Source organism: Erinaceus europaeus, chromosome 1 (assembly GCF_950295315.1).
Source record: "Erinaceus europaeus chromosome 1, mEriEur2.1, whole genome shotgun sequence".
Classification (NCBI taxonomy): Eukaryota; Metazoa; Chordata; class Mammalia; order Eulipotyphla; family Erinaceidae; genus Erinaceus; species Erinaceus europaeus.
Window position 1 is genome coordinate 158,179,417 of NC_080162.1, and position 22,013 is coordinate 158,201,429.

At 49.7% G+C, this 22,013-nt stretch overlaps 1 protein-coding gene and 2 long non-coding RNA genes across 3 annotated transcripts in view; all 3 read left to right on the forward strand.

Moving 5' to 3' along the window:
• Positions 1-671: 671 nt before the first annotated feature.
• Positions 672-8,107, forward strand: GLI4 (GLI family zinc finger 4). Its single transcript, XM_016193407.2, has 4 exons — positions 672-688; positions 2,392-2,540; positions 3,790-3,945; positions 7,196-8,107. The coding sequence occupies exons 1-4, from the start codon at positions 672-674 to the stop codon at positions 8,062-8,064; spliced, it is 1,191 nt and encodes a 396-aa protein (XP_016048893.2). The 3' UTR covers positions 8,065-8,107.
• A 6,941-nt stretch (positions 8,108-15,048) lies between these two features.
• The window catches only part of LOC132540553 (uncharacterized), a 31,060-nt gene continuing 24,095 nt past the window's right edge, over positions 15,049-22,013 (forward strand). The window contains exon 1 of the long non-coding RNA XR_009551756.1: positions 15,049-16,632. This is a non-coding gene — a long non-coding RNA (uncharacterized LOC132540553). The remainder of the gene's footprint in view (positions 16,633-22,013) is intronic.
• On the forward strand, positions 19,884-21,382 carry LOC132540542 (uncharacterized). The gene is made up of 2 exons (XR_009551745.1): positions 19,884-21,002; positions 21,039-21,382. It is a non-coding gene; the product is annotated as an uncharacterized LOC132540542 (long non-coding RNA).

A 22,013-nucleotide genomic window follows, 5' to 3' on the forward strand; every position in this document is an offset into this window, starting at 1 on the left:
CTTTCCTCATCTAGCTCTAACACCAAAAGATTTAGCACATACCCTTCTCAAGAGTCCATTTGTGTGGAGGTGTGCATATGAACTTTTTCACACACTATTTGGAGGTGTAGGTATCTCATGCATATACAATTCCACCCCTCCCAACATGTTTTTTCATTCTTTTAAATATTTAATCAACACATGCAGAGACAGAGAGAGACAGGGAGAGAGAGAGAGAGAGAGAGAGAGAGAGAAAGCTACCACAGCATTACTCCACTGTGGTATTCCCACATAGTGCTGTGATTCAAATCTGAGGTTTGAGGTCTGGTAAGGCATCAACAGGTTAGCTGTCTCCTGACTCCTATACATGCATTTTTACTAACTATATTGGTATTGTTCTAAAACTAACAATATATATATATATTCCCCACTTTTTTCTGTGGTCCTGCCTTCTCTTAAATTTTAAGTCACAGCTACACCTATTACTACTTCTTTCATTTTTTCCTCTACTTTCTCTGGGTCCTCACTGAATTGGGTTTCAGCACCCTCTAGTCATCTTCTCCTAACATTTTTCCTCCTCTGCTGTATTTCTATTTTGATAGTAGACTGCACATTTTCCTCAGTATAATTTTCCCTCTCTTCACCTTTCCTCTCATTTCACCCTACCCTCAACAGCCTCCACCTAGTGGACAATGTTGTTAATGCGAGGGTGAGGAAGCAGCAGGACAAATCCAGTCAATTGTCTGGTTTATGTCAATAAAAATTCGTAGGAAAGTTAGAGCCTTGGAGTTCCAGTGGCACAATCAGCATGTAGTACTTATTCGGAAAGTTTGAGCTTATCCATTACTGCATTGGATAACGTCTGACATGATGCTGATAGGGCCAAGGACAGGGCCCAGATGCACTTGGAAAGGTGGTAAGGGAACACTGGTTAGTGTCTTCTAAGGAGAAATCAGGGTCCTCCTGGCCCTCCACACAGGCAAGGGGCCCTCCACCCACTAATCTAAACCAGCAAGGTGACTCAGGAAGGCTGGGCACACTGGATGGGCTGTAGTGAAAGGGCACCAGCTGCCCTTAGCCACCACAATGGAGGCTATGTCCTAGTGGAACCTGACCCAAGCCCCTGTGTCTGGCTACCTCCCATCACAGAACACACCATTACCCTCTTCCTCTAGTCCAACAACAGCCACTGTCCCCAGAATTGTCCCTGCTGGGCCCAAAGCTCCCCTCCTGCTATTGCCTATTTCCCCTCTTCTTCTCTATCTGTCTTCCCACTGCCCCAAACTACCTTCAAAATGCACCTCCAGCTACCCACTGCTGCCAGGCCCTTTGGTAGCTAGAATGCAATCCAGGCATCTAGGTCATAACATGTACAGTAGTCAGGAGTTTGAGTAGTCAGGAGTTTGAGCCATTTCTCCCTCGCTGACCTATGCCTAGTCCTCCCCAGGACCTTTGAGCACTTGTTGCTGCTAGAAAACTCTCACTGTCCTCACCCCTTCTCTTTCCTCTTTCTTTTACCTGCTGTTCCTTCTCTCACTTTCTTTTCTCCTCCCTCAGGTTGCAAAGTCATGGCTGAGAAAAACACTAGTTAGTAAGACTCTTATAAGATTTCAGGGCAGAGAAGGACCTAGTGGGGGGGGGGCTGTACTATTATGTGAAATACTGGGAAATGCTATGCGTGTACAAACAATTGTATTTTACTGGGCTGTAAACCATTAATCCCCCAATAAAGAAATTAAAAACAAAGATTTCAGGAACATAACAAACAACCCTTAGGCCCTTATAGTTTAGGAACACTTCTGTGGTAGGACAGTCTAGGTTTCTTTTTAAAAACATTTTATTTTTATTATTGGATAGAGACAGAGAGAAATTGAGAGGGGGGAGAGAGAGAGATAGAGGAGAAGAGACAGAGACACCTGCCGCTCTCCTTCACCACGCATGAACCTTTCTCCCTGTAGGTAGGGTCCTGGGCTTTGCACCTGAGCCCCTTGAGCACTGTAATGCGTGTGCTTAACCAAGTGCGCCTCCACCTGGCCCCAACAGTTCAGTCTCTTTCTTCCTCTTTATTGGTTGTAACGGAGCACTGCTCACTCAGCTCTGGCTTATAGTGGTGCTGGTGACAGAACCTGGGGCTTCAGAGCTCCAGACATGAACGTTTCTGCTTAGCTGTTATACTGTCTCCCCAGCTCAGTGTCAGAGCTGTTTAAAGGGGCCTTTGAGACACTCTACAAAAAGGAGAGAAGGAAAAATCTGTCTTTAGTCAGTCGGCCAGCAAATGATGTTTGGTCTGAGGACCAGTGCCAGGTCACGTGATCCCTAGAGAGCACTGTGAAGCGGAAATTTTCAATTCAATCAATTGAATCTGCAGCCGCGCCACGCCCCCCCCCCCAAGTCTCCCCGTGGGTGTCGCAGAGCTCGCGTCTCCACTGACGACCGGCAGGGGGCGATCTGCCGGCGACCGAGGCGACGTGCCTCCGGCGCCCAGAGCGTCCCGGAAGTGCGCGCTGATGGGGCGCTGCTGCACTTCCGGCTGGCGCGCGGGCGGCCACTCCGCTCGGAAGGTGAGTGGTCGCTACGCTGCGGCTGCGGGGTTGCGGGCTCGGCCCCCGCCATGACCCCGGTGCATGGCGGCTGCTGGCGAGTCCCCACTTTGCTCCGGGAAATTGAGGCCCGAAGCCCCTTGCCCGAGGTTTAGGGCGGGGAGCGAGCGCCCGAAGCATCCCAGCCGGAACGGAGAGCCAGGGTGCCTTGTGTGACAGCCAGTCACACAAGTCGCGCCTGCCCTTCCCACCGCCGGCGTGGGACTCGGGGTGGGAGCACCTGCCGGCAGCCCCGTCTCCACTCACTCGGGCCGCCCCTGCTTCTACCGGCATCTGGGCGCAGAGCTGTGTGGGGCCTCCTCTGCGCCCCTTGAAGCAACTGCTGCCCGCTACCTCCGCCACTGCAGTGTCGCCAAGTTTATCTTCCCCCCCCCAAGGCAGGGGTTCCGTTGTGTCCCCGTGTGAAAGCCCCTCCCACACTGGCTGTCAGACCTCCAGAAACAACTAAAGATTGTTTGCCCCAAAGGCATCTGGGGTTGACAATCTGCAGCCTCCAGGCTTTGTGTCAGAAGTGGGGTTTCTCCAGGGAATCATCTCATTGATAATTAAATACTATTTAAAGATATATATATATATTATAAATTATTTTAAATGAGAGAAAGAGGACAGTACTGCTTAGCTCTGGTTTATGGTGGGGCTGGGGATTGAATCTGGAACCCGAGAGACTCAAGCACAAGCTCTTTTGCATAACCATTTGCATAACCAGGTCTCCCCAACCTGCTCACTGAGTCTTGACTAGCATGTCCATGTGCCAGAGGAGTAATACGGGTTTTCCTTTTCTAAAGAATCCTCCACTCATTATGAGAGAGGGAGAGGGAGAACCAGGATATCACTAGCATATACAATGTTGGGGATCCAACTGAAGACCTCATGCTTGAGAGTCTTAACATTTTATCCACCATGCCATCCCTTGGGTTGTGAGAAATTTGGGTCTTCACACACCACATGGCAGTGGCGGCAGCCCCAGTGGTGGGAGAATGTGGGGCCCATCACTAGAAGTGGTGTTTGGGTTAAGGTACTTCAGGAGGTGCCCAGGTAGCAGAGACTCAAGTTGCTGGGTGCCATACCCTCCCCAAGGCCCCCAAGAGGGCTCTGACTTTTAGGCATCGTGGTTTCTCTTGTGGAGCCTCTGTCTTACTGGAAGCAGGCAGACAACTTGCCTTGCCCTTCATCCTGATTGCTTCACCCACCACGGTTTTCCTCTTCCCAGGTCACAAGTGTGCACACCTTCAGCAGACCTCCAGGAGGATGGCAGCCCTGGGGGATGAGTCCTTTCATGCCCCATCCCCTGTCAGTCTCTTGTCACCAGGGACACCTGGAGCCCACCACTGCGAGGCCCGGCCTCACTTCCTCGATCATCAACACGGTACTCACCCTGCCACTGGGTTCCCTCCACTTCCCTGCATCCCAGAGGAGGCGGCTTCCTGGAGCTGACCCAGTTTGGCCTGTAGCAGTTGAAGCTGGGGCAGAATGTGGGTGCTGACTCCTTGGGGACAGTCCCCTCTTTTCCCCAGGACTGTGCCTATTTGGGAAAGGGAGGTGGGAGGGTGAGCACCCTGAGTTGTCAGCCCCTTGTGTATCCCATGTATGGAGTTGTCATTTCTTCCCCCACCAGGACAATCGCGTGTAGAGTTCTGGGCAGGCTGGGAGTTCCCCTCAGAGACCTGCAGGGGTGGAGCTGTGGCTTGTCCCCCTGCAGGGTTGAGAGAGGACCTGGTTCCACTTGCTCTCAGGTGTTAGGAGTGGGGCTCCTGCAGCTTTCAGTCTGCAGGTCACTGTCTCATAGGTAGGGGTGCAATGACTTGCTGACAGTCATGCAAGGGCCCACTGCTGGGGGGAGACCCAGAAGCCTGCACCTGCTATTCTGAGGAGTTGGCACCCACACGGGGGGCCCTTGAGGTGAGGGGTCAGTCTTGAGTTCTGTTCTCAGTGTGTATTGGTGTCTTGGTTTGTGTGTTGAGGCCGTGCTCTGTGCCAGGCTCTGTACAGGTTCTCAGAGCTACCCGCAAACCTCCCAAGTGGATGCTAACCACTGGGGACAGTGAGGCCCAAAGAAGTCAAGGGAGCATGAGATAACACACAGCTCAGAGTGGGGGATTCACCCCAGGTCAGTCCAGGACCAGAAGGGTCTAGTCTCATCAAAAGAGTACCTGAACGGGACTGGGGGTGCAGACAGCACCAGACTGAGGATTGTGTCCTTTCTCCTGTTGTCATGATGCTCCTTCAGCACTGAGAGAAATGGATGAGCCTGGGCTTTGAGTAGGCACAGTTCATTGACCCCCACCGTGCACTGCCATCCTGGTTGGGACTCCCCAGTGGTGAGACAAGCAGACTGGGCAGAAGGGCTGAGTTGAGTTTAGGAGATGGGGCTGTGGGCCATTTCTTTCCTCTGTATTGGCTGCATCTCCAGGTAGTCTCTGCCCTGAGGAAGATTTGAGATAAGCCAGGGCCTGAGTGATCTCTGTGGAGCTGGCCTTGGGCTCAGCCCTTTGTTGGGAGCTTTCCTGGATGTTGGTCAGAAGCTCACCTCCCACTTCACCCTCACATGGACACCAACCTGGGACTCTGATTAGGTCCTGGGCACCATGGAATAGGGGACTGGGTAGGTCGCAGCAGACTGAGGGGCTCTGTGTGGTGCCAGCAGGTGTCCAGGATGAGTGTGGCCCAGGGCAGTGGGGGCCCAGGAGGGGACTAGGCAGTGATCTTCCAATAGTGGCCTGAGAAGTGGGTGGGCCAGAGGCAGAGTCCTGACTAGGCGAGGGAGGATGTGGCAGCCAGACAGACCTGCATCTGCTTAGAGAACAGACATTTCCTGGCTGTGTGCCTGCCTTAAGAGGCAAGCTCCCAGAACAGAGCCCTCAGGAGGCTTCCTGGAGGAAGAGGAGCAGGAGGAGGAGGAGGAACTTGGAAGGGCTGGAAGGAAAGTAAGGGGCATGGCTCACCTGCCAGTCAGGGTGGTGGTGCTGCAGGAGGTGTGTAGTGTATGTGGGGCTCAGCCCAGGAACTGGTGGCAGTCATAAATCTTAAGGATTCAGAGGTGGGGTGATGAGCCCTAGCCCCTGTACCCCCCAGGCTGTAGCCCCAAAAGGTTCTCCCAGCCACCAGGGGTGGAGCCACCAGACCTGAATTTCCAAGACATGGAGGAGCTGCAGATCAGCAGCGACACCTGCTGGCCAGGTGGGAGAACACACCCAGGGAAACGGATCTTGTGCCAGCCCCCCCAGCCTGACCCATGCTGGGCCCATTTCAGCTACCACTCAGCCCCAGTCTCATCACTTACGCTTCCTAGGCCTGTGTTTGTGGCCCAGACCTTTCTCCCTGTCTCCAACCCTCATGGTTACCTGCCTGTTGGTCTAGGGTCTCTCAGTGGGCACTGCTGCTTCCCAGACCAGCAGATGGGAAGTCACCCTGGGGTTCCTGCCTCTTCCTCTGTGTGCTCCCTGTGGGAAGCTGACTCCACAGGGCAGGAGTCTAGCCCCTACAAGTGTCTGAAAGAGGGGAGGGAAATGAAAACACTCAGAGGCAAGGAACCTTGGAACCATTGAGGGGACAGAATGCTGAACACATTTATTGGGACATATTTATACATCAAATTTTGGCAGACTTACCCATGAATTTGGCATCCTTCACCCAATTATGTAATTATTTCTTTTATGGACTGAGACATTCTCTCACTCTCTATAGTCTGGGAGAAGGTCAGAGGCAGTGATGTCCTTTACTGCATGTACCTCAGGGAGCTGCTTTTCTGTATGTATCACATGGAGGCCTCTGAAGCTGATTGACAGCACACGGCATGGAGGCTTTCCTCTGATAGCTGTATAGCATGCTACACTGAGGTTTGTGTCAAAAGGTTTTCCACCTCTCTCTTGGCCTGGGCCCAGCTCCTCCACTCTCCAGCTGTGCCTTAAATTGAGATCTGTCCTGACATCTCCCCAGGGTTGACTGAGCTAATCCACACCCCCAGGTCCTCCCACCCTAGAAGCCCTTGGGCTGCTTCCTTGGAGTCTCCACTGGAACCTGCCCCTCCCTTGGCACTGAGCTTTCAGCCTCCCGCCTGAGAGTTCTGGAGGCAGGTGTCTGAGGTTGGGGCCCTGGGGACAGATATCCTCCCTGCCACGGCTGGGAAGGGAGCTGGACCCAGAGGCGGCTATCACCTAGCCCAGGGAAGTCCTTAGGGAGCTCTGGAGAGGGTGGCCTGCAGAATCTCAGGTAGAGTTCCTCTTCGGCCAGGCCAGGTTGGCAGCATTCCAGAGCTGGAGGTTCCCTCCTGTTGGGTGACAGGGCAGCCCCCCACTAGTGTCTTCTGGAGTCAGAGTCCATCTTGTGTCTCAGCTGATAAGTGGGGCCTCATTGGAGCCCCAGCTCTCCAGAGGCTTCTCCTCTCCCCACCCACACTGCCTACAGAGCTCCATCCTCCCAGGTCAGCGAGGATGGAGGGGCAAGAGGGAATCGTAACAGAGGCACAGCATCTGGGGTGAGGGTAGGTGTCAGCAGCCCCAGCCCACCACCTGCTTGGCCGCTATGTCCCCCATCAGGCCTTCCCCCACCCAGAGTGCTCTCACCTTGGGCCCATCAGCATAGGGTGGCTGCTACTTGTCTCCCATTGCACCTTTCAGATTCCAAGTCTGAGTCCAGCCAGACCACGGCGTTTCCCCGTCCACTCGACCCAGAAGATGGGATGGACAAGGCTGGAGGGGTGCTGCCGATCCCGCCTTGGAGACCCCAATGCGGGGGCAGCAGCGGGCAGGAGTGCAGCCTGGAGCCCCAGGCCGGTCCACCTCTAGGGGTCACCCCCTGTTCCCCGACGAGGGGCACCTGGTGCATGACGCTGGTACCACAGGGCACCCCGGGGACTGAGGTGGCCCCTGGGCGGGCCACAGGGCTGGGGGGCCCCAAGGCACACGGCTGCGAAGCCTGCGGCAAGAGTTTTAAGTACCAGTCGCTGTTGCTGAAGCACCAGCGTATCCACACGGGCGAGAAGCCGTACGCCTGCCACGAGTGCGGCAAGCGCTTCCGTGGCTGGTCGGGCTTCATCCAGCACCACCGCATCCACACGGGCGAGAAGCCCTACGAGTGCGGCCAGTGCGGCCGCGCCTTCAGCCACAGCTCGCACTTCACGCAGCACCTGCGCACCCACAATGGCGAGAAGCCCTACAAGTGCGGCGAGTGCGGCCAGGCCTTCAGCCAGAGCTCCAACCTGGTGCGCCACCAGCGGCTGCACACAGGCGAGAAGCCGTACACCTGCAGCCAGTGCGGCAAAGCCTTCATCTGGAGCTCGGTGCTCATCGAGCACCAGCGCATCCACACGGGTGAGAAGCCCTACGAGTGCCCCGACTGCGGCAAGGCCTTCCGCGGCCGCTCGCACTTCTTCCGGCACCTGCGGACGCATACGGGCGAGAAGCCGTTCACCTGCAGCGCTTGCGGCAAGGCCTTCGGCCAGAGCTCCCAGCTCATCCAGCACCAGCGGGTGCACTACCGGGAGTAGCGGGGGCACCAGCCCCAATAAAGCCCTTTCTCGTTGATGGAAACCACTGTGCTTCTGCCTGGGTCCACATGGTGAGGAGACAGGCCACACTGCCCACTTGCGTCCCTGGGCCTCTGGGCTGCCAGCCTTAGCCAGGGCTCACTGGGTTCCCCAAGGCAGGCTTTGTAGATAGGGAGCCTCAGGGAGCAGTAGGGGCAGACGGGTGTCTGCATGCGCTCTTCCATACTGGAGAGATGCTTCAGCTTCTCGGCTTGCTGTGGGCCTCTCCACTACCTCCACAGGTTGTGCTGCCTGAGGTTGGTCTGCATCTATGAGAGGTGCTTCCCCCCACCCCCAACTCCACCAAGGTAGGGCCTGTGCTCGGAAGACCCAGTACTTGCTGCCTAACCCATGTGATTGGGGGTGCTGATGCTTGTGCCTCTTGCCTACAGCCACCAAGGGTAGGTATGTAGTATGGGGGCCAGGGAGCCAATGGTGTCAAGCTGGGAAGGCTGCGCAGAGGAGGGAGCCCATAGTTCTGTGCTGCTATGCATGGACATGGACATGCTATGGCACTGCTCTCCCTTGTCAGACAGGGTTGGCTGAGATGAGCTGAATGGCATCTATTTTTTGGCTGTGTGTCCCCCAGCCCCCTTATTTAAGAGCACCTGCAGGAGTCTGCGGTGACTTCCCACATTTCCTCAACCTATTTATTGACATTCAGTCAAGCAAGCAAGACATAGCTACTTGTTCTCTGACTGGTCTGGTCTGTGGCCTGCCCGGTCCCCAGGCCCTGGGGTCTGACTCCATAACCATCTTCACCTTCACATGTTCTCTGGTGTATGCATCGAAGGGCTGCCCATCCCAGAGGGCAGGGATGGTACCATCTCCTGTCAAAGATCACCCTCTGTTGCCTCCTCTGCCCCATGTCACTTCCTTTCTCCGTCCTCTGCCTCAGACCCAGTTCCTTGGCCCTAGCCTCTGCTCTTCCCTCAATGACCAAGAATATTATAAGGACTCAGTGATCTGAGAGACCAGAGGCCAACTTGTCTGACTCCTGCCCTAGCACTCTGTAGAGCCTGCTTCCTCCTTTGAAGATGGGCACAGCAGTGAGGTGTCCATGGATGAGGGTAAAGTCTGTATACTGCCAGGCACAAAGTAAGTCCCTATAAAAGGGGCTTCTGGAAAGACTGACTACAACTAGAGCCAGTTGGGAGCATTTTGAATGGTTAGCCTCTGCAGAAAGCCCATTGGGTGGGGCTGGCTACAGCCAGTGTCAGGAACTTTTGAATGAGAAACAGCAAGGCACTAGGAAGAGGGCTCCCTGGGAGCTCCAGAGCTTGAGAAGTGATCATTTGTGTTGGGCACTGTCTATACTGGGCCTCAGGAAGCAAGGTGCCTGGGAGATGGCTCAGCAGTAAAGCCCAGGACTTACATGCACAAGGACCCAGGTTTGATTCCCAGTGCTCCATATGCTGGAGCTGAGCAGTCTCTTGCCCATCAGATTATTTATAAAGGGTCATGGAGATAGCACCAGTGGTATTGCAATAGACTTTCATACTTGAGGCACCAGACATCCTAGGTTCTACCCTGGCACCACCATAAACCAGAGCTGAGCTTAAATTATACATATACATATGTATGTATGTATGTGTGTGTGTGTGTATATATATATATACACACACACACACATACATACATACACCCCCAAGAGGCTCTAAGCCTGGAGAAAGGTTCCTGAGCAGTTTCCTGGTCCCTGGAGTAGGGAGCTGACTTAATTTTGGTTCTGGGCTTTATGCTTGGTCCTTAGAGTGGTGGCACCGGTCTATGGGTCAACAAATAACGAGTTTAATTAAAGACTTCAGGGGCGGAGGGTAGAATAGCATAATGGTTATGCAAAGAGACTCATGCCTGAGGCTTCAAAGACACCACCATAAGCCAGAGCTGAACAGTGCTCTGTTTAAAAAAAAAAAAAGTCTTCAGTTGGATATAATAGTTTTCATTTTTACATGCATATAGGTAGTGTGGAGTAATGGTTGAGAACATCAGTTTTGAAATTTAAAGTCCAAATCTACACTTAATTGAAGTTGGATGAGTCATCTGTTTCCTGGTTAGTGTATTTGTTTTTCTTAGAGACGCAGTATAGAAGAGTGAGCAGGTAGATGGATATGTGAGAAAGATGCTGAAATACTGGTTCATGCATGTGGAGTCCCAGGGTCTGCCCATGGCTTGCTGGAACCCTGTGTTAATAGTGCATTTACAATCTGAGAGTCGAGGAGTTCAAGTCCCAGGAAAAGTCAGTATTTCAGTTCAAGTACACAGGCAGAAAGACTGATGACAGATGCAGGATTAAATTGCTTGACCTCAGTCAGGGTTTGGGTGCATAGTCCTCCAGACAGAGTGGAGGCAGCGATTCATCCAGGGCAAACCTGTAGTTACTAAGTGCCCTAAACTGTATCTATAAATGCCCTCCTGGGGGTTCTGAGACATTTCCATCCTCCCTCCCCCACCTAGGATTTTGGAGATCTCACTAAATATTATTTATTTTTGCCAGAGTACTACTCAGCTCTGGCTTATTGGTGGTGCTGGGGTTGAACCTGGGACCTCAGATCCTCAGGTATGAGAATCTGCATTACCATTATACTATCTCTTCCACCGTAGAGATCTCACTCTCCTCTCAGCCAATTCCTGTGAAGCACCAGCTTTTAGGAACCTTTGACCTTGTAGGAAATCCATTTCCCCTTTTGTAATGTTTCTTTTTTTTTTTTTTATATATATTCCCCTTTTTGCAATGTAAAAAGCAAGAGACCCCACTGCCTCCTATTTTCTAGGATTTTGTTTCATGTGACATGAGAACTCACTGAGACCACCCAGTGCATTACCTGGAAGCTGGCTGAATGCAGATTCCCAAATCCCACCCCAGGGGAGATAGCTTTTGTTGGCCTGGGGTGGAGCCACACAATCTCGATTTAGTTACAGCATCCACAGTGATGCGCTAAGTTTGGGAACCTTCCCTGAACCCATGAGATGGGGAGGGTTTGCCCAGGGGACCCAAAGAACACGGGGAAAGGAATCCCTGAGGATTACGCCTCCTGAAGGTTATTTGTCCTGGATGGAGGAGCATCTGAGAGGTTGGGGTGAAGAAAGGAACGCCCTCCTTCAAGTAGAGCCCTGATGGCCAAGGGAAGGACTTTGGGGAGGAGGCGAGACATGCGGCTCCCACACGGGTCTCCTCAGACACATCTGTACTGTTCGGGTGAGGATCAGTTCTCCCCAGTTGTGGGTTCTGCCCTCTGGGTCTATTGCAGCTGGGCTGTGCTCACATTAACCAGCTCTCCAGTCCCTGCTCCTGCAGCTCGTCTCTAGGCTCTTGTCTCAGCACAAGGGGTGTACTCGCCATGGATCGGGCACCACTGTGCTCACCCCAGACAGCAGCATCCGCCCCTTCTTATCTCTCAACCCACCTTGGATCACGTACTTCGCTGGCTTTCCAAAGGCCTCTTGATGTCCGCCAGGGCCCCACAAAATAGCTTACTTGCATAGTGTGCTGCTTTGCCAGGTGTAAGACCCAGGTTTGAGCCTGGCACCCGCTGCATTTAAAAAAGCTTTGGTGTTGTGATCTCATATATTCTCTCTGCCAGAGAGAGAGAGAGAGAGAGAGAGAGAGAGAGAGAACGAGAACACGACCACCCTCTCTCCCATTCGTGGGTCTTCCGCCTTTCTGGGGCTCCTATGTGGTCTCTGTTGGTACCCACAGTCTTGCACCCGGTAAGATGCAGGTTTTTGTGATGTGACCCCACCAGTAGAGGGCGACCCTGTGCACCCTTTGGGCTCAGGAAAGGTGCTGGTGCAAGCTTGAGTTCAGCAAGCTTGAGGCTCTGCCCCAGGCCGGGTGTGCACACTCGGAAATGGTTATCTTCTCTGCTCCAAGGCGGGTCTCCGGACCCGTCTCCCCCCCCACCCCCCGCCCCGTGTCTCATTGATATGCCCCCCTCGCTCATGGCGCTGGCATGTTGCCACTAGCCGCCTTTGCCAGGCATCCATCCACTTTGGTCACCGACCTCACACTCACTTCTCCGCCAGCAGGCGACGGAGCTGGGAGGAAGGGAGAGAAAAGGGCTGCCCGCAGAAGTCGGAAAGGTGGCGGGTCTGGAGCAGGAGCGAGAGGCGGCGCTTGACCTGAAGCGGTTGCGGAGCAGAGCCCGATCCTCAGTAACAGAAGAGCGGCCGTGCGCCGGGCAGCTCCTAGGCTTCCGGGCAGAGGAGCCCAACCCCTGCGGCCTAGAGCGCCACCGGAAGTTCCCGCGGGGCGGGGCTTCCGGTAGCCGGGTTCAGGTGAGCGGCGTGAGGGGCCGTGGCGGGGAAACTGAAGCTGGTGTCGGCGTGGGGCGTGTCTGTGCTGGGCTGCGCCTGGGGGAGTTAGGTGTGGGGGGCAGCGGGGACATTTGGCTCCCAACCCGGGACCCCCTGGGTTCATCCATAGCAGGGGCTTAGGGTCCCTGGACTGAAGCTTTATGGTTTGCGTACAGAGACACGTGCATAAACTAGAGCAACCCCCTCCCAAATGGCGGTGGTGCAAGGAATGGGACCTGGGAGCCCTCACATCCAAGGCCTGTGCGCCCCTGCTCCACTCTCTCCCTGGCCCTGAGGCTCATTGTTTCAGGGTCTCTATGTTGTTGGAAGCTGCACCATCCTTGACAAGTCAATCCAAAATAGATCCCATGAGGTAGCTTCTAGTGGTCACCTTGCCAGCCAGGTGGCTTTATTTTTTTATTTATTATTATTATTATTATTTTTGCCAGGTGGCTTTGAAATGATTTTTTATAAAAGATGCTAAGTTCCTGGTCTGGACTGAAAGTTTCTTGTACATGCACAAATAAGTATATACGTATATATCAGTGCACTGCTCAGCTCTCGTTCTTTTTTAAACATATATTGGATAGCGACTGCCAGAAGTTGAGAAGGAAGGGGGTGACAGAGAGGGAGAGAGACAGAGACACCTGCAGCACTGCTTCACCAATCACAAAACTTTGCCCCTGCAGGTTTGAACCCCTGGGAGTTGTGCATTGTAAGGTGTGCGCTCAACCAGGTGCATCATCACCCACCCCCTCAGCTCTGGTTCTGATGCTAAGGGCTTGAACTCAGGTCCTCAAGCATGGTTAAGTCTGCATGCTACCTGATGAGCTAGCTGTCTCTTGCCCTCCTCCATGATACCATGATATATGCATATGTATGTATATATACTTTAAGAGATTTTTAAAAAGGATTTATATATGAAAGAGTACTAGAGAATCACTCTGGTACATGTAGTATCAGTTATCAAACTTAGGACCTCATGCCTGAAAGTCCAATGCTTTATCTACCATGCAGTCTCCTGGGCCACTGGTATTGTATTTCTGTTTCTATCTAGAAAGAGATCACAACACTGAAGCTTCCTTCAGTGTGGTGAGGACCAGGCTTCAACCTGAGTTGTGCACATGGGTGGCAAACAAGTGAATGCACTATCCGGCTGAGCTATTTGGACAGTCCTCCCATGACATGTTTTAATTGTGTTTCTTGGTTGCAACTGATGTTGGACTTAACATAAAAAACAATATGAACTGACCACTTTTTTTTTTGTCCCATTTGCAAGTTAGCTGCTCATGAATTTTACCAATTTTTCATGTTTTCTCATTATTATGTAGTGATGTTTATTAAGGATGTAAGTTCAGTTCTTTCGCTACCTTTTTATTTTGGTGAGCATCACAAAGGTATTACCTTTGGTGTCAAGTTTAGCAAAATCATTCAGAGCAGATGACCAGAGAGACAAACAGGCCATCCTCCTCAGCCATCTTTCCCTATGGTTCAAAGACTTAAGCCACATTCAAGGGCTGTTCAAGCAGAGCACAAATAGTTGCTGTAATTACATCATTACATGAGCAGTGCTGGAAATAGCACTATATTTCTGTAGCAGAGAAAGGTTCATTTGCCTGGCTTTCTTAGGGTCATTGTCTGCTGCCTCTTGTTCAACAATAGGATCCCAGGTAGATAGAACTGTGGTCACCTAGGACATCCATGCACCCCCCTCCCCCACCTGTGCCTGATCTGCCATGGACTTATTGGGCCCTGCATGAGCTGTCTGTGTGCAAATACAAATACTCATCTCCTAGGAGGCAAGTTGGGGGAAGCCCGCAGGCACAGCCTGTAGGAACCCTCAAGTCTGGGACATCTGGGGCATGTCCCTTCCTCCCGCTGAGCTTACCCCTCTTGACAGGCTGCTGTACATCCTTGTTACTGTTGTCGATCTAAGTAAGGGGTGATTCTTCACTTTCCCAGAACAGAGTCCCTTTGAACTTGGTGGGCTAGGGAGGGGGACTTGTCATGTGTGGTCCTGGGAAATCCAGGGACAGAATAACCATCAAATAGTCTTATCTCTGCACCTCTGGTTCCTCTGCTTGTGTCTTTGTTACTGTTATTTTTCTCCTTAGATAGAGACAGAGAAGGAGAGAGGCTGAAGGAGAGAATGGAAAAGACCACAGCACCAAAGCTTCCTTCAATATGATGGGAGCCTTACTGGAACTTGAGTCACATACATGGAAATGCAGTACACTATCCAAGTTTCACCATCCCTCTTCTTGTGTCTTGTTCTGCTCAGCTGCCAACCAAATTTTTTGGGATTTTAGGACACATGGCTGAACAAGGAAATATCCAGAAGCTAGACTTGGGTGTCTACTCCTGACACTGGATGAACTTGAGTTACAGGGTGAAGTAGGTCAGCAGGCAGAGAATGAAGAAGTCTCATGACTAAATTTCCCAGATTTTAAAAATAATATTTATTTTGGACAGAGACATTGAGGAGGATAGAGCAGGAGGGGGCGGGGAGAGGGAGGGGGAGAGGGAGAGAGGGCCCTTTACCCCTTGTGAAGCTTTGCTCCTGCAGGTGGGAACTGGGGGCTTGAACCCAGGTCCTTGTGTATTATAATGTATGCACCCAACAAGGTGTACTACCACCTGGCTTCTTTATTTATTTTTAATGAGAGAGATACAGAGAAAAAGAGAGTGATATCAGAGCACTGCTCAGCTGAGGATTGAACCTGGGACCTTGGAGCCTAAGGCATCAAACGTTTTTTGCATAACCATTATGCTGTCTCACCAGCCTGGTTATCTGTTATCTAGCTAGCCATCATTATCATCTATTGGGTTGTCAGAAAAGTCATGATGTATTCCTCTATGCAAAAATGCCTTCCGCCTTTTTCAACAATATCCAGTGTCACTATCTTATCATCTATACATCCATCCCTCTCTCCTTTTTTTTTTTTAAATTTTTAAATTTTAATTTATTTATAAAATAGAAACACTGACAAGATCATAGGACAAGAGGGGTACAATTCCCACCACCAGAGCTCCGTATCCCATCCCCTCCTCTGATAGCTGTTCTATTCTTTAACCCTGTCGGAGTATGGACCCAGGGTCATTATGGGGTGCAGAAGGTGGAAGGTCTGGCTTCTGTAATTGCTTCCCCGATGAACATGGGTGTCGACAGGTCAATCCATACTCCCAGCCTGCCTGTCTCCCTAGTAGGCAGGGGGCTTTAGGGAATCGGGACTCCAGGACACATTGGTGGTCATCTGTCCAGGGAGGTCTGGTTGGCATCATGGTAGCATCTAGAACCTGGTGGCTGAAAAAGAGTTAACATATAAAGCCATACAAATTGTTGACTAATCATGAACCTAAAGGCTGGAATAGTGCAGATGAAGATTTGGGGTCTCTGTTTTGGAACTAGCTAGTAGGTCTATTTTAGGTATATTCCAAGGGGCCCATGACTTTATATTAGTTTTTGCCTGAGCCTGACATCTGATATGCAGGTGGACCCAGGTTATTGTCTGGGGAGATGATGTCATGGCTGAAAAGAGGACTAGAAAGCTGAATCAGGGAAGAGAGTAGCTCCCAAATATGGAAAACGTGTACAAATATTGTAGACTGTAAACCCCACTGATTTGATCTGGGGCCCATATTCAGCATAGGAGCCTATGTAACCTCTATTCCTGTAGGTCTGAACTTGTACCCTCTCTCACCTTTATTAACATGCCTCCTACGAACCAGGCACTATTGTACATTGCACATCATCTCATTTCCTTCTTTTTTTAAAAAATTTTTTAATGTATTTATTTATTTATTATAGGATAGAGACAGAAATTGAGAAAGGAGAGGGAGATAGAGAGACAGAGAGACACCTGCAGCTCTGCTTCACCACTTGTGAAGCTCTCCCCCTGCAGGTGGGGACCAGGAGCTTGAACCCGGGTCCTTGAGCACTGTAATGTGTATGCTTATCTGCCACCGCCTGGCCCCTCTCATTTCCTTCTTTATTTTATTTTATTATTTTTATTTTTTGTTTTTTATTTAAGAAAGGAGACATTAACAAAACTGTAGGATAAGAGGGGTACAGCTCCACACAATTCCCACCACCCGCTCTCCGTATCCCATCCCCTCCCCTGATAACTTTCCCATTCTCTATCCCTCTGGGAGTATGGACCCAGGGTTGTTGTGGGTTCTCATTTCCTCTTAACAGGCATACCACAAGATCCACGCTATCTCTGAATGTATTTACAGGTGTGTATTTGTGAACATGGTCAAAACCAATATGCATACTTCTGTATATGTAAATTAACTTAAGATTCATATTTGCCTTAATTCTGTCGTGAATTTAAGGATATATATATATACATATACATACATACACACATATATATTTGTATTTCTGGGTCTCTGTCCACATAAGCATGTAAATATGCATCCATGTCTATCACTGGTGTCTCTGGAAGTACTGAGAAAACTGTGACTGGACGTTGTTTTGACTGCTCAGCTGGTGGGAGTGCCTGCAGTGTGTCTAAGTCACTGTCCCCTTCTGTAGAGATACTCTGTGTGTGTATTGGGAGTGGGTTGTTGTTCTCAGAATAGGAGTGATTGCTATCTGGGTCACTTTCCTCCCCCCAGTGGTTTCTGTTTATCCTGAGCAGGTACTTTTATCTAACTGGCACCCAGGAAGTGAACATGTGCAAGACATTGAGGTATGACAGTATACAAGGTGAATAGCACATTGAACACCTGGAATTTGCAACCACTTCAGAAGCTGATTAGGCCCGGTTCCTTGTGATTGTTCTACTCTTTACCCCATCCTCACATATTTCTCATGCTGGCAGTCATATACGCAGTCTTCTTGTCTTGTGTAGGGCACTATTGAAAATAAGCAATGTTAGACTAAGGAGTCTGGGAATTATGTTCTGATATTTTTCTCTGCTCCCAAAGGGCTGGATGATATTGACTAAATAGCCTCTCTGGACCCAAGTCATATTATGAGAAGAATGTCTATTCCTCACCACTGGAAGCTGCACTGAAGAATTAGCACTAGGTCTAATCTTATTTCACCTACATGCTGTGAAGCAGAGGTCTTCCTAGAATGTTGTGGCTTATGCTTATGGTTCATTTCTGTTGGTAATTATTCTGTGTTGCCAGATTCCAAAACTTTACTGTCTCATTATAGATTCCTGTATTGTATCAATACATTTTTACATGCTGTGAGAGTGATGTTATAACATTGTTATATTTCATTTTTTTAATCAATTCAACAGACATTAACTGTACATTTACTGTGTGCTAGAGTCTATTCTAGGCACTGGGGATATTACTGTCTTATTTTCTACAATACATTGTGAAGTGAAGACCCCTATTCTAATAGACTGTCTTCTAGTGGGAGGAAATAGAAGATAAATGAGATCACATGTGATGTTTTAGGCAATCGGGCATTAAAAACAAAAAACAAGGCAAGAGCCAGAGTGACACAGCAGTTCTCTGATATGTGGTGGCCATGTCAAGAGGGTGCCTTTTATAAAGGGGGCATTTGGTGCCGGAAATCAGATCTAGGGCCTCATACGCACAACTCATGTGCTCTAACACTGAGCAACATTGTAGGCCTGAAGAAAGTGAAAGATCTAGCCAGAACCTCAGAGGGGGGAGAGGAAGTCCTTGAGATACTTCCAGGCAGCTCCAAGAGCAAAGGCCAACATCCTGAGAGGACAGTATGGTTCAAGTGTGTAAAATGCAGCTAGTGGAGGGGTTTGTTCCCTTTGGGACTGTGTGAGGGGGAGGTGGCAGTCAGTTGTGCAGGTGGATCTCCACTAGATGGTATCTACCTTCAAGGGACAGGAAGGAATTCCTTTCAATTCTGAGTGAGACCCCTGGAGAGTTTTGAACAGAGGAGTAGGGAGATCTGACATAGCATTTTAGCAAGCTTAGTCCCTTGCTGTATTATGCAAAAAGTGTGTGTATGGGGAGGGGTGGGGGAGGAACAAAGAGAGTAGTTAGGAGCTTCTGCAAGCAATCCATAGACACATTCTTGGAGACTGCTCTTGTTCATGCTTTCATTTCCTGAGAACTATACTTATATCCAGGGAGGTTTAAATGGATTGTCTGAGAGTAGCAATGGAGTTGGGACAAGAATCCAGGCACCCTATCACTAAAATGTTTGGCCACTATTTTTTTTTTTTTCTCCCATCAAGGTAAAGAGCATACAAAAAGGAGGACGAGGCGAGGACTTGGGAAGACCTGGCTTGTTACTGGTATATTTCTAGCACTTGGCACAGTGTCCATATATAGGAGCTGCTCAGAAAATACTTCTTGCAAGGTTGAAGGCATGAATACATTAAGGAGAACAAAAGATTTGGGCAGAGGGCCTAACGAGAGGTCAAGGGGTGAGGACTGGTGTTAGTTAGTGAGCTGATGTCCTGAGGCCACTAGTGTAGTTAGCACAGCGCATAGCCTCTGTCTACAGTGCTGCTCACAGCAGAGCACAGGGTGCTTCGGCATTATTTTGATAGCCTTCCCTCATCCCCTGCTCAGATGGATATTTGAAGCAGCAGAGCAGTTTGCCTAATTGTGCATGATGTTTAAGTTTTGAAAATGGAAGAGTGTTTTCCCTAAGGAGGTTTTCTTTCTTTTTTTTTGCCTTTGTTTTTTATTGTTGTAGTTATTATTATTGTTATGGATGTCATTGTTGTTGGATAGGACAGAGAGAAATGAAGAGAGGAGGGGAAGAAAGAGAGGAGGAGAGAAAGATAGACACCTGCAGACCTGCTTCACCGCCTGCGAAGTGACTCCCCTGCAGGTGGAGAGCCAGGAGCTCGAACCGGGATCCTTATGCCAGTCCTTGTGCTTTGGCCCACCTGTGCTTAACCCACTGCGCTACTGCCTGACTCCCACATGAAAGCTTTTTACATAAACATCAAGCTATCTCCCTAGCCTTCAAGTTTAGATGTTATGAACTGGCAAAGATCCTGATAACAATATTAAGAAGAAAAAAAAGTAAAATCCATTATAGTGGGAACCGCCATTAAGTTAAAAAAAGACTTCTGTGTTTAACTGACGAATGTTAAAGTTTCTATGTGCTTCTTAAGCAATTAGTATTAACTCCAGAGAGAGGAAAGAGAGAAGCCGACCATCACTCTGACATGTGTGCTGCCTGGGATTGAATTTGAGATGTCGTAATTTAAAATCCAGTGCTCTAGCCACTGTGCTGCTTTCTGCACTGCTGCTGGTGCTTAAAGTATCTCAGGAAATACCCACAAGGCTATAAATACCATAGAATGGTATACTCCTGGCTTTCTCTCTTTCTCTCTCTCTCTCTCTCTCTCACACACACACACACACATAAATAAAATAAGTAAATCTAGTTAAATTCTAAGAAAATTCATTGCCCAGAGAAAGAAATTAGAGATTCGCAGATGGAGATGGGAGACTTTGCCTTCCCTTTTCTGAGGCTCCTCTTGTTCTCTGAAATCACCTTTCTGGTCAAGAAGATCAGAACCTGAAGAGATCTCTTGAGCAGAAGTTCCCCAGGCTTGCCTTCATGCAGCCATCTTGGCTCTGTGCTCGGGGATGGGAGACTTTGCTCTCTTTTTCCCGTGTGATCTTGGACGAGATATGTGGTTTCTTTGAAGTTCCTTAAAGGAGAGCTTGGCAGCTGGTGGGATAGAACTCAGGACCTCATGCTTGAGAATATACCTCCTTTATTATTTTTAGTATTAGTTCTTATCTATGTATGAGAGAGAAGAGGAGGAGGAGAAAGGGGATGTGGCAGGGGAGGAGAGATTGAAAAATAGAGCACCAGAGCATCACTCTGGCATATGTGGTGCCAGGGATTGAATTTATCACATGCTGGAGAGCCCAGTGGCTTATCCACTGTGCCACAATAAGAGATTGCAGCTCTCTTCATTAAAGAGCCCCCTCCCCCCTGCCCCTGCTTGAAGAATCAGGAACATCTTCAGTCACTGGTCTACAGCCAGATGTGCTAGGGGTTTCTGGTTCCTTGGTATTTGAGACAAATAGAGGAAGACAACCCAGTTTGTCCTTCCTTCCTCCCTCCCTCCCTCCCTTCCTTCCTGCCTGCCTTCCTCCCTTCCTTTCACCCTTTCACCAGAGCACTGTTCTGGGAGATTCAACCTGGGTCCTTTGGAGCCTCAGGCATGAGATTTTGCAGAGCTATTATGTTATCTCTCTAGCTCTATAGTTTAGAGTGAAATACAGAGAGTGAGAAAGGGAGAGGAGACAGACAGACAGACAGACAGAAAGGAGATGCACCACTTCACCTTCCATGGAGTTCCCCAGGGCCACCCAGCTGCTCTTTAAGGCTCAGCTCAGCTAGGAAGCCCTAGCTGACTGCCAGTCCAGGTCAGGTACCTCTGGAGCAGGGAGGCCAGCTCAGACACCAAATGCCTGGAGGGCTCTTAGGTGGATGCAGGCATCCTTCATGCTTGACTTCTTGACCTGTATGGTTATTGGATATTTGCAGTGCTAGCTAGGCCAAGACTCTCCCACTTAGGGGATGACTCCTCTTAGCCTCTGGCCACAGGTTTTCCTTCTGCCAGTTCCAGTCAGTGATGGGTGTCTAAGGCACAGGCCCTAGTCTAGCTAGCTTCTGGCCACAGGTTTTACTGCTAATTCCAATGGCGGTCTGGCCACAGGTTATACTGCTAATTCCAATGGAGGGTGGTAAAGTCAGCCTCCCACCGGGAGCTACCAGGAACATTAAAAAAAAAAAAAAAAAAAAAAAAAACCAGGGCTTTACTTCCATCTTTCCCTCAAACCATCTCTGCCTCACTTTCCCCATTTTCTTTTCAGTCTGCCTCTAACCCCCCACATCATGTTTATTCACTCAGCTCTCATATTGGTGGTCCTATTCCCTACTGACTCCACTGAAACTGGCAATGAAAAGGTTTGGCAGAAAGCTTGGTTTTTCCCTCCTGAGATTTCACTTGGTGGTTCATTGATTTGTGTAAAAATATAAAAATGTCAGTGTTTCCTTTTTTTTTTTCTTTCTTTTCTTTTTTTTTTATTTATTTAAGAAAGGATTAATTAATAAAACCATAGGGTAGGAGGGGTACAATTTCACACAATTCCCACCACCCAATCTCCATATCCCACCCCCTCCCCTGATAGCTTTCCCATTCTCTATCCCTCTGGGAGCATGGACCCAGGGTCATTGTGGGTTGCAGAAGGTAGAAGGTCTGGCTTCTGTAATTGCTTCCCCGCTGAACATGGGCATTGACTGGTTGATCCATACTCCCAGTCTGCCTCTCTCTTTCCCTAGTAGGATGAGTCTGTGGGGAAGTGGAGCTCCGGGACACATTGGTGGGGTCTTCAGTCCAGGGAAGCCTGGCCGGCATCCTGATGACATCTGGAACCTGGTTTCCTTTTTATAAATAAAAATTAAAAAAAGAAATACAGCTCAGTAGTATATGAAAAGTCAAATGCTATAAAAATTAATAACTTTAATAAATGCCTACTATATGGTAAACATTTTTTTTTGAACCTCAGCTGTGTATGTGACACTGTGTTGTGGATTTGCTCTTGCAGTTCTTTTATCAAATATTAATTACATCCTCTGGGCTTGTGACTGGAAAAATGGTCGCATAGGAAAAGTTTAGGCAGTATGGCTT